A 13,042-nucleotide genomic window follows, 5' to 3' on the forward strand; every position below is an offset into this window, starting at 1 on the left:
ATAAACTTTCATAAGGCAACCTCCAAAGTTCCATCTACAAAATACAGATGAAGTTCACAATGGCATCTTTGCTCCCAAGCACTATAGGATGGCTGTAATACTTTTGAAGTGATTAACATCCCATGAGCACTGACAAAACCAATGATCATTTTTAAGGTGAATATTCATAAATTAACCTCAGCATAAGAAAAGATCTATATGAAAGGATCACACTTAATCATTGCTTTTTAAAAAATTAAAATATGATTTTTGGAGGGGATATCACATTTATAAAAAGTTTAAATCAAGTTACAGACTTCTTTCAGAGCCATGACTCAAGTAGACTTTGGAAAATCCTGCTTACCAGCATTTCATTATAATTTAGACTCTTGTGAACTGAATTTTAATATTTAAAGTACATAATCAGCACCGCCTTCAGCCCAGGGCATGATCCTGGAGTCCCGGAATTGAGTCCCAATCAGGCTCCCTGCATGGGGCCTGCTTCTCCCTCTGCCTGTGTCTCTGCCTCTCTCTCTCTCTCTCTCTGTGTTTCTCATGATAAATAAATAAAAGCTTTTTAAAAAAGTACACAATCATTTATCACAGTTCAGCCCCTTAGCCTCACAAAATGTGATTGTTATGTCCCATATAATATGGTTACTTGCAGAAGGTACTCTAAAGAGTATTTTTCTGCTGGTTTTCTTATATTAAATAATTGTGATTTCTGGTCAGTTTTAATTACCACATTACTGTATAGTTTGAAAAGCAGTAAAGCCTTTGTGATATATAGTCTAAATGATATAATTCTAAAGAAGCAAAGCCTATGAAGAAAATAATTTTTGTTTGAAAACAACAATGAAACACTAGATTAATACAGTAATTAAAGAATGAAGTAAAAGACAGGTAAGGAATTGCTCAAAAGAATACATCATCTACCATGAGGTTGCTCCATATTCAAGGGATAATGTGATAGTGATTAGGTTTTTTTTGGCCTGGATTTACAATAGATAGTAGTCATAAAAATCTAATCATTAGCCCCACCTGTAATTATCAATGTAGCCAAAGACAAGTACAAAAGAGTCAAATTATTCCAAGTGAATGTCACTTCATGAACCCAGCCACTAAGTACTCTCCAAAGCATTTGTGTGATTAACAAATAATTATCAAAAATAAAAAATAAAAAAAATAAAAAAACAAACAAACAAATAATTACCAAAAAGTGACAAAATATCTTGAAGCACAAATAATTTATCACTGAGTTAAAGTCAGTGGAGTTTTACTATTAGGTGCCTAAAATTTCTTCTGAAGATCATTTGTGATTTTTTTTTTTTTAGCAATAATCCTCAGGTTTATCGCCAGTGTTACTTTCATATTGTGTGATTTCATAGAATTTGTCTTTTTCATTGTGAACACAATTGGGAGTAAAAGTGGGTCATTAAGAGAGAAAAAACTAACCCCCCCCAAAAAAAAACCTCCGCAAGAGATAGCCCTTACCTGCTCTAAATCAAACAGGATTCTCTATATATTCTAGCTAATGTTTTAGTTGAGTCTCTGAGATATAGCATCTAAATGCATGCTTTTAAACAATTACATGTGTATATTTTCATTGAGAAAATTTGATCTTAATTTGTCACTTTTTCTGTTCTGAGTTAGGCTTAGTTGACTGACTTTCAGGTGTATTGACTATGTTTCAATAGATGAATAGAAATTTGAACTAATTATTTGATGCCAGTTGGTGGCATCTAATGATGTCATTTGGTAGGACATCATTATCTGTTATTCTTTATGTTTTTAATAGAGTTAGATATACTGTTATCTTTACTTTCTTGGGAAATTTCTAAATAAATTTTAAATCCAGACTCATGCTAATCATTTTTTAGACTGGTGACATAAATTACTATGTGGTAGACCATCAATATAATCTATTATTACAGAAAAAATATCGGAGCTATTTAAAGATGAATCTTTTAATATATCAGATTAAAATATATTTAAAAATTCAAATAAAGGTTCAAACATTGCTTACTTCTCATAGTATGACAGAGGAGTGATTTGGATAATTGAATAAATTAATTTATAAGCTGGTAAATAAACTTCCTTACTGCATAAACAGCAGTTATACAGCAGGTTATAATAAACTTAAATCTGATGAAGAAATGAGGAAAAGGCAAAGTGTGGAAATATTTAACTCATGCTAAGCAATTTAGCTACACCACACAGGAAGCTGTACCAGGAAAAGTTCCAGAATTCTTAACCTCTGCTATTTGATTCTGCTGCTCTTAACTCACTGACTTAGGACAGCTTCTCGACTTAAAAACAGATGACAATTTTGTAGACTCCCCTTAGGCGATTATGATCATCATCTCATTATGACAGTTACGGAGTTATTATTTTTATGACTAGTTTCATCCTTATTTAAAATTTTATTTATAAAGCCACAATAAGAAATACTCATTTCTCAAAACAAAATGTCACATTATGAATTATGTAACACAAGATGATCTTCAGTGAATCATAAATTCTAACTTTATCACTTACGTCATTGTCCTTAAGGACATAATTTTTAAGCTGATGTCTGAATTTCAGGTTTTGTGTTTCTCCTTTTGACAATTATTGTTATGATGACAATTAAAACTTGTTAACAATTCTGCTTTACCCTAATACAGATCAAATATTAAGCATATTTAGTTCTAAATTCAATGAAGAAGTTTAAATGTGTTTTCCATGAATCAAATGTTTTGTCTAGTACATTTTCAGAATTCAAAAATGGTCTAATTCAGTTTCTGTCCCTCCCATGTAATTGTTTAATTACACCAAGATATTTGGTTAATCAACAAAACACAAGAAAGTAGGAAGAATTAGGAGGCTAGGCCCTTAGTCAATGGGCCTTTCGTTTAATTATATAATTGGCAACATAACTAAATACAATTGAATCTGTTATTCATAGAGGTAAAAAAGAAACATGTAAATCAATCCAACAATGGAAGTCAGTTATTGGATCTCTCATCCAAAGGTTATGAATTTCATATGTATTTTTGATGCAATTGTCACAGTCTTGTGAACAAAGGTGAACGAACTAGAAATGTAATGAGTATCCATGTAAGCTAATTTCAACGTTGAGCATTTTAATTAAAAATATCTGATGCTTTGCTATTAGAAAATTAGAAACTGTTCAGAACACATGTTAGATCCGTTCATATGTTGCGGGAAAGGCATGCTATTCCTACACATCCCCAGTTATATTGATGACTACTTGTCTTGTATATACTTACTATGACTACATAGTCTTTCATTCTTGTCTCACATTGTTTAATAAGAAGATGGGATGGATATAAGCAACCAAAAAGATAAAAAAAATTATACAGGCTGTCTTCTAATTTCTAGATGCTTTGACCTCTTTACCCTTCTACAAAATAAGGTAATTGGAATCAGTGAACTCAATTCTTGATTATTTAATAGTTTGCAAATGTCCAGCTATGGGCAGAGGGATCAAAGAAAAGTACATGTTCTTGTAATATTTTATGAAACCGAAGTCCCAAATATCATCTAAAAATAGACATTATTTGGATCCTAGGTAGAAGGAAAATACTACTCCCGAGTTGAATCCACTACTCTAAAATAGACATCTCAGCATAACTTTGACAAATATGGAAGTACTTCTCTTAATCCCCTCAAGTTCTGCTAACATTGGACTTCTATGAAAACAAAATTTCCACATCAGTTTGAATGCACAGACATTTAAACAGAGTTATGGGAACTCTCAAGAAAATGGGTATTTGTGTTCCGAAGGTTCGAATGTTAGTGGTGGCATTGCTGTGGGGTAGAGGTAAGCAGCTATGGAACCCTTCTCAGGAAAGGATGATAAGAAGAAGGATTTCTCTGGGTTAGGGAGTGAAAGTTTTAGAATATGCACAATGAAACTACGAACAACTAATTTTGAGATAGAAAATATAAAGGTGTTTTCTCTCGGATAATTTGTATCTGGGGATAACAGTGTCATTCAGGTGTCATGTGGGTACACATATTGGCAAAATCTATATACTCCTGCCAGCTAGAAGGAAACTATGTTTTGGGAACAGCTGGAGGATACTACCTAACTTCTAGCATTGTATCTTTCTCTGGATCTGTATAATATGTCTTTTTACTTCTTCCAAGATTATATTAAGGATTCAGACTGGCTATCTGTACTTTCGGTTCTTCCTGGAGAAACTGAAATATTACTAATGAAAACCTCTCTGGGTCTTCCCTTGGAAGAGGGCATGAGTTGAAGCAAAACAGAAGTTAAGATTCCCCCAGGAGATAAGCCACACAAAACATCCAGTTTCAGCTCTTTCTGCTAGCACGTTTGCAGGAACTTGCACAGAATAAGACCTATCTCAAAATCTTAAGTCCACATTTTATACCTGCCTTCTAATTTTTTTCTCTAGCTGTCTTCATTTTTCTTTGTCTTCTGTTCCTTCTCCCTTTATTTCCTTGTTTTACTCTTTGTCTCTTTTTGCCACCACCTTTTGTTTTCCTTCTCTTTTGGGGAAGATGAATCATCTAAGTTACTCTCACTCTCAGAAGAGAAATACACAAATATGTCCTAAACCCAAGCAGTGCCAGCCACAAGTAGCACAGATCCCAAATAAAGGATTTAATACCTTGGGCAAGCCTCTTGGGTGGCAGGTATTCCATTTAAACTCTTAAACTTGTAAAATCAAGCAAACAAAAAAAAACCTATGTGACATTAAAAGTTGGTAGGAGAAATACTGCATTTTTTTATGCATTGAGCCCATTTAAATTTTAGCCAACATGTGAAGTCATTTTCTATCAGTTTCTAAGAAACAATGACTTTAACACTATCTACTTTATTCTGTTATTCTGTCTAAAAGTTTTCTCCAAATAAGAAACTAATTTAGAAATGATAAGTTAACCCACCTGGGACTATGAGTTCTAAAATCTGAACATACAGTTCAGAAATTAGGTAAGATTATTAATAGTCCATTATGTAGCATAGCTTTTTTTAATAAAGAGAAGAGAGTATGAATTAGTTACAGCCTGAAAGATTTTTCTCTAAAACTTTGACCATGACTTACAGCCATATTTACTGTTTTGTTGGGTTTTCACACAATAAATAGTAGTTCTTCCATTCCCTATCAAAGAACTTCCAAGTTTGAGGAAAGATGAACTCAACTTACCCAAGCTTCCCCATTACTATGTCATCTCTGTCATTATTTTAATTCACATTTTTGTTGGACTTTGGACTGTTTACACTTTTCAGAAGCTTTTTCATATATGATACCTTTTCTTTTCAACAGTATCACCACTGCAGGTGGAGCAGGATAGGGATCATTTGTTTAATTGTACATCAGAAAAAATGGGGGCACTGATGGCAATCCTTGGGCACAGAGATCTCCATGTTATGCCTCACACATCTGGGTCCTCTTTGTCATATTCTCCAAATATTCATAGTGTATTCATTTGAGATCTTCACCTTCATGTATTAAGGTGCACTGAGTGGTTTAGACCAAATCATATAGCAGCTAATGACACATTTGCCTGGAATCTACATTTCCTAAACATACTGTTCTCTTAAGAATTCCTGCATATTCTGGAGCGTTTTCCAAAAACCATTATCAGTGTCAAAGATGGACCCATCACTAAATAAAGGCAGTTTGTAAATCTTGCTATGGGTGCAAGGCTGGGGGTGGTGGGATGTCCATGTGTAATACATCTAACTGCTGAAGTATGAGAACCCCTGCTTTATAGAACTGGTACCTTCTAGACTGTTTCCCTCACTCAAAAAAAAAAAAAAAAGGAAAAACTGAGAGAAGGCATATAGAGACTTCCCATTCTGCTTACTTGGTCGCTAGGATCATCTTTTTTCTTGCTGTCTGTTCTTTCTGTTCCATATGTTGTCTGGCAAGATGTTCTCCTACAGCTTTGGCTGGAAACTCTGTTTCACAAGTGTAGCCAAAATCCCGAGCCAAGTGTAAAGCTTCCCCTGTTGGCAGACAATAAAAGTCAGTTTTTCACAAATGTCTAAACTCAGTAAGAGTAACACTTTATGTTTTCCTCCAGCCTCATTCCTCCTTGTGGTCAGATGGATTATTTTTCCTATTTATTCTAAATAATCCCAGGGAAAGGACTTTTGGGGTGGGGTATGGCGTAGGAAGAGGAGAAACAGAAACAGGGAAGCTACTTAGCAAGCGGAGGTTTGTGAAAGGCTGATGGGGAAAACAGGAAGGTTCTAGGAGTTTTGACTTCCCTAGAGTCTCTGACCATTATACCAGTTTGGCTTCTCAGATCCTACACATTAATGTCTTAGGGAGAAAGCTCCACAGCTTGCCATTCTGTTGTTGTTCAATCTTAGTGCATCTGAAATATTCAGATATCTTTCCCATGAGATCTATCAAAATACTGACAAAGGGTCCAAGTAACTTTTCAAAGAACCTGGAACACTTTGGAAAGGGGAGATAAATATATTTTATCAATTTTGTACCATTATATTGCCAAGGACACTATATTGTGTGATTATAGTACCAGCATTGTCTGGCTTTCTGGCAGGCTTCAGTACCTTTCAGCACACTGCACAATGCTTCTTATGTACATTATTAAAAACAGAATGCTTTTTAAGGATAATAATATCATAAATAACTTTTGGTCTTTCACAAAAATCTTAAACCTGAGTAAATTTGTAAGAAAAAAGGTAAAAATGGCCTATCGGCAAAGTAAGGTTTCGCAATGTATTTCAAACTCGAAAACAACAGTGATTTTAAAGCTCAACCCAAATTTCACCTGAGTATCAAAACTTAAAAAAAAAAAAGCAAGCTTTCACTGCACATATACTGAGCACCTCCTTTGCTCAAGGTGCTGTGCTATGGAGGAGTGATGAAGGATATAAAAGGGCCCTCTGTGTTTCCAGGACAATGATGATCATACCCATAATGATAGGAAAAACACCTCAGTAGCATTTTATAATTTATATTGCCTCCTATATGAACACTACCATCAGTTCATGTTTACTGACATTATGTTGATATTATATATAACAAAAGCTATTGTACTATAAGTATCAAATGAGTGTTACAGATAAAATGTTTTCCAAAAGTTCAAAGGGGAAGAAGGCGGTGATCATGGGGAATTAGATAATGTTTTGTGAATTACCAATCATGATTTCCACCTCCCCCACCCCCGTTTCAAAGCAGTGGCAGGTTTTTAGTTAAGACTTCATATTCACGTGGTAGGAAACAGATTGTTTGTCATCCCTTCTAAATAGGAACTTGACATAACTACATGGAGAGGGTCTCTATATTAGTTTGGGTATTGATAGTTATTGAAGGGCCACAGTTTTAGATAAAGCTGCAATGTAGAAGAAATATTTTTAAAGTGCTTATTACCAGCAGTTTATCCCCCTAACTTATTAGGAAAGAAAATCCATGCATATTTGGCAGAAAAATGGCACAAAGATTGTAAGACATTGTAATGCCATCTATATGATCACTTTTGCTAGAAAAATGACAGAAGGGAGATAATTCAAGACATTTCAAACTTGAGATATAAAGTCGGAAACAGTGGCCACAGCATGTGATAGAGGATAAGCTCATGTGATCTTAGGACTTACAAGTATCTTGCCACTAACACAATAATCCATCCACAGTGTCATCTTTGTACAGCATGTGGAGTTGTGTATATTGATATATCTGCATATTGCAATATTGTCACAGAAAGGGATATTTGGATAACATTTTCATAGACTATTATATATATTTATCCTCCACTGCTTATGCAGGAGTGGGACAAGTGAAGCAGTGCAAACAGGAGGGTGGCAGCATGTCTCTTAAATTTTATGCTAAAACCTGATTCTGGCCCATTATATGCAAAGCTCTCACCGGGCGGTAGTTTTTAAAACAGTTTGAATGGAACAGCTGCTATTTACATTTACACTGACAGCCAGATCCTTCCTTCCCTTAGTTCTGTTTACTGCTTTCTCTTGCTTGCAATGTAACATTGTTACTGGATGTATAGCAATGCTACATCAAAAGAAGTGGCAAGTGAAGACACTCTGATATGTAGTTTAAATATGTGTATTATGACACAAAAGCTTTGTGTGTGGGGGCCCAAGAATGAATGAATGAATGAATCTGCGAATTACAACACACATGATATTCAGTAAGGATGACAAGTCTGTAGTTAAATCCTGTACAGCAGGTATCTTAGAGTCAACAAGTTTAAGAAAAATAGAAGTTTTAGGATCAAGAAAGCACATGAAAGGGTGCCTGGGTGGTTCAGTCAGTTAAGTATCAGACTCTTGGTCTCATGGGTTGTGAGATCGAGCCCCACGATGGGCTCCACACTCAGTGGGGAGTCTGCTTGAAGATTCTTTCCCTCTGCCCCTCCCTCATGCACATGTGTGTTCACATGTGCGCATCCTGTAACTCAAATAAGTAAACCTTTTTTAAAAAAAGTTTTAAAAAACATGTGAACAAGATTCTAGGGGATCTGACTGATTCATGAAGATAACGATCAATGAATTTCTTGGTGTCTGTGGTGGGACAAGATACCCATGTGAACTACAAGCAAGTGCAGTGACCTGGTGGGAGAATGATCTGGGAAGGGCGGAGAACATTTGTCCTTCTATCTCCATATGGCAAATATTGCTGTGTCAACTCATATCTTTGTGAGATGAGGTAGGATGCCCTAGTTCTTTGTTTGCAAGACAGGCGTAAGCCATTTTTAAATTTTAATATGCTGTGCAAGTTGATAAACCAGTCCCCTCCACTCTTTTTTACACAACTGAAGCAATACACTAACTTTAGCATGTATGACCATTTTATATCATGTCATTTCAAGAATATTTTAGAAGTAGGATGGATGTTTGGGGCTAAGGGTTATTGCTTGCACAGGAGTATTTTAATTGCAAGGCTTTAGAATCTATAAGTGAAGCAGGGCTTACCCTGCTTCCAAAAAAAGTAGAAACCCCTAAGAAGCATTCATTTTTTCAATAATGACATCTGCAGTGGGTGACTCATACTGAATAACTGTCTCAAGCCAACAGAAGTAAAATTACAGAATATGAGAAGAGCATAAAAAAGGACTTGCTCCCTGATGTCAGGGCACTCATTTTTCACACTCAAAAGCAAATAGTGAACAACTATGGGAAAATATTAGGAAAAGTTTAAATGTCTATCACTGATGCAGCCTGGAAGTGGAAAGTTAATGGGAAAATGTTTTCTGGATTGCGTGTTTTTACTGAATTTCTGGATTCCCACACTATTTAACAAGAAGAAGATCTAAATATATTTTTAAATAGAAATAACTACAGCTAATTTTCAACCATTTGTAAGTCATTAAGGATTTTTCCTTCCTTTATTGTATTTAGGGAAAATGTACACTAATTTGCACTAAAGGATACTTCTATATTGTTAACACCAGGTGATTATTACCAACTGCCACTGTAACAATATTGCCCTAAAAACAATTTAGCTTAGTATTGCAATACCCAATGTTATTCAATAAAAGCAACAATTCATATGTGTTAACTTCTAGTCACATATCTAGGATTTCAATTTTACTCATATGTATGTGAAATATGTGACTTCTAGTCACATATCTATGATTTCAATTTTATTTATATGTATGTGAAATAATCTGTGGGATTATTCTAAGAAGCACCTATTAGAAAGCAAACTTGAGGGGTGCCTGACTGGCTCAGTCCATAAAGCATGTGACTCTTGCTGCAATACTGGATGTAGAGATTACTTAAAAATCAAAATCTTAAAAAAAAAAAAAAAAAAAAAAGAAAATTTGGGAATGTTTTTAAATCTGGATATTCCATTAAATAAACTGTCTATAATATCAACTTATAGTAAACTCTAGAGCTGAGGGACAAAATTAATATAGGCTTCCCAAACTATTCTGAAAGGAATGTACTCTATAGCACTACATATAATACAATCTCATGACATAAATAAGTGCCTTATAATGTGGTAGTTTCCTAGTTTAAAGATGATTTTGTTTAAACACCAACACTTTGTTTTTCAAAGCAATAGTTTTGTTTCCCATTCCACACCCTACACTTAGCATATCAACTGATTCATAAGAGGTACTCAGTAAACATCTGTCAAAGGAACAAGCTTTCAAATATCTTATTGGTTAGTTATAACAATAGTCTTGTGAAAACTTCTAAAGAAAACAGTGAAAAACTAGAACAAAGAATTGTTAGAAAGAATGAACTATATTAGAAAATCCATAAAAATAGAGTGCATCATTACATCAAGGGAGCCATTTTTTAAAATAGACAATACATGCACTTTTCAACACTTGCTGCTCCCATAACCTGGGTTTTTTTGTTTTTGTTTTTAATGTACAGGTGTGACCCCCATATCAATTAACTCTAAGTATGTGCATATTTTGAAAGCTTCTAGGGACACCTGGGTGGCTCCCTTTGGCTCAGGGCATGATCCTGGAGTCCCAGGATTAAGTCCCACATTGGGCTCCCTGCGAGGAGCCTGCTTCTCCCTCTGCCTGTGTCTCTGCCTCTCTTGCTCTGTGTGGCCATCATGAATAAATAAATAAAATCTAAAAACAAAAAACAAAAAACAAAAAACTACTGTCCTAAGCTGAAGGGAAAGCATTGAGTAGGGATTAGCCGTATACCTTCACGAAATACAAGAATTCTGTGGCTTATACAAAAGGATGATAGTCACTATAAAGTCAATTTTAAAGGATACAGACCTCTGTCTATCTGCACCCTTGCATAGAGTTGTGCCTTATCTGGCTCATATGGTATAAATTTTATAAAGAAAAGGAGAGACGCCTGGCTTGCTTAGTTGGTACAACATGCAACTCTTGATCTCAGGATCATGAATTCAAACCCCACATTGGGAATGGAGCCTATAGATAGATAGATAGATAGATAGATAGATAGATAAATAAATAAATATTAAAAAATAAAAACAAAAATTGGAAATGGGTGGTAGAAGTAGAAACAAGAGCCCTGCTAAGGAAATGAAGTCGTCAATCTACTGAAAAAGTGTATTTGGAGAGTGATGTAGTGTAAAATGAAGCTTGCTTTTCATACTAGTAGGGAAAAGATGAATTTTCAATAAAAGGTGTTGGGACAACTGGGTGGCCATCTGGAAAAAAACAAATGAAATTGGATCTATATCATGCATTTAACGACAAAACAAGGTCCAGATGGATCAACGATTTAAACAAAAAATAGAACCACAAAGTAATTAGAACATGGGAGAATTCTTTTATAGCTTTGGAATAAAAAAAGACTTTTAAAATATTACAGTTAAAACTAAAAACCATGATATAAGATGTATGAGACATATAGTTATACCAATATCAAAAAGCCTATATGACCTAGACCTAAACAAATAAGAAAACCAACAAAAAACTCCTAACAGCAAACAGACAAATCAAAGCTAGTGGTGGGGAGGCTTTGCAATTCAGATTAGAGACATTCAGCCAGATTTATCGTATATAATGAGCATTCACCAATCAATAAGAAAAATATTTAAAAATGCCTCATAGGGACAAAGTAAATGAACAGACAGCTAAGTTCATTAAATTCTGCTAGGAACACTCAACTCAACCTCCTTCATAACTGAGGTGCATTTTTTTTTAACCCATCAAATTAGCAAAGATCAAAAAGTTGATAGCACTCTCTTTGGGCTCAAGTACAGGGTGCTCCCCTTGCTGGTGGGGTCATAAACATATAACCACTATGGAGAACAATCTTCCAATAATCTGCTAAAATTACAAACTCAAATATCTTTTGATCCTGCAACATTCCTAGCAATTTATTGAATAAATGTACTTGCATATCTGCAGAATTATTTATGTAAATGTAAGGTTACTCATTGTATAATTCACAATTTGCAATGGCTGAAGATTGTAAACATCTATATAATAATCAATAGGGAACTGGCTAAATAAATTATGAGACATTCAAACAAGGGAATACCATGAGTGTTTAAAAGAATGGACAACTGGTAAGCCCTGAGAAAAAACATTATTATAAGGTGTGCAAAAAGAACCTAACAGCAGAATAGTGTGTATAGAATACTATAATTTCTTTTAAAAATTAAGAAATCCCATGCATACATACACATGTCCTCGGAAGGAAATAGAGAACCCATTTGTTTAATAGAACATTTATTTTCCTCCAGGAAGGGAGCTGAACAACTAGGGAATACAGTAAAGAGCAGATATTTTACTATATGCTCTTTTGTAACTTTTATGTTTTCTACTATTTAAATAAATTATCTACTTAAAATCATATTAATTCAAAAGTAAAATTAATCTCTGATTCCGTTCTTAAGAGAGATTGAATTCTAAACTCAAATATTTGTTGTAAATTAAAACACAGGCAATTCCAAAATTGCCTTTGCTATTCAGCAGGATATAGACAATAACAGGAAGAACTACAGTCTATAATTTTATTAAAATACCTATGAATTTTGATAAATGTCAATAATGTAAATAAAGTAGAAACTGAGTGTTTGAAAAGCACATTAGTCAAGGCAAGAAAACTTGATATACCTATACTCACTCACTACACCTTTTCTCTTGAGAGTTCATTGCCAAGTCAGTTTTTCTAGACTGTGAGTATATTTAATCCTACATAAGATGTATGAGACAGATGTAGCAGCAATGAGTGAGGAGCATCAAAGATCTGTCCTTTCTTTACATACCATACAGCATCATTGCTGAGAAGACTGTGTCCAGCTAGAGATTACATTTTCTAGTATACCGCATACCTTTGGGATTGGATGTGGCCACATGACTAGTTCTTGGACTGTGAACAGTAGTAATATGGGTCACTCCTGGCCAAGTGGGTAAGAAGCTGTGTACTTTTGTCATCATGTATCTCCTTATTGTGAGCTCAATGAATGGGACTCCTAGGACCTAGTGAAGGAAATAACTATAGATGGAAGGTCCTTGAATGAAACTGTGAGAAAATACCCCTGGTGAGGAACTCCCACATCAGACTATGATGAGAAATAAGCTTCTACCATGTTAAGCCACTGAACATTTGGGAATTAACTGTTATAATAGCTAACATCAT

The 13,042-nt window shown here is 34.7% G+C and overlaps 1 protein-coding gene across 1 annotated transcript in view; it reads right to left on the reverse strand.

Moving 5' to 3' along the window:
• TFAP2D (transcription factor AP-2 delta) overlaps positions 1–13,042 on the reverse strand; it is a 55,826-nt gene that overhangs the window by 21,178 nt on the left and 21,606 nt on the right. Inside the window, exon 5 of the mRNA XM_077903698.1 lies at positions 5,824–5,965. Within this exon, the coding sequence (XP_077759824.1) occupies positions 5,824–5,965 (142 nt within the window). The remainder of the gene's footprint in view (positions 1–5,823; positions 5,966–13,042) is intronic.

This window comes from Canis aureus, chromosome 7 (assembly GCF_053574225.1).
Source record: "Canis aureus isolate CA01 chromosome 7, VMU_Caureus_v.1.0, whole genome shotgun sequence".
NCBI classification, from domain to species: domain Eukaryota; kingdom Metazoa; phylum Chordata; class Mammalia; order Carnivora; family Canidae; genus Canis; species Canis aureus.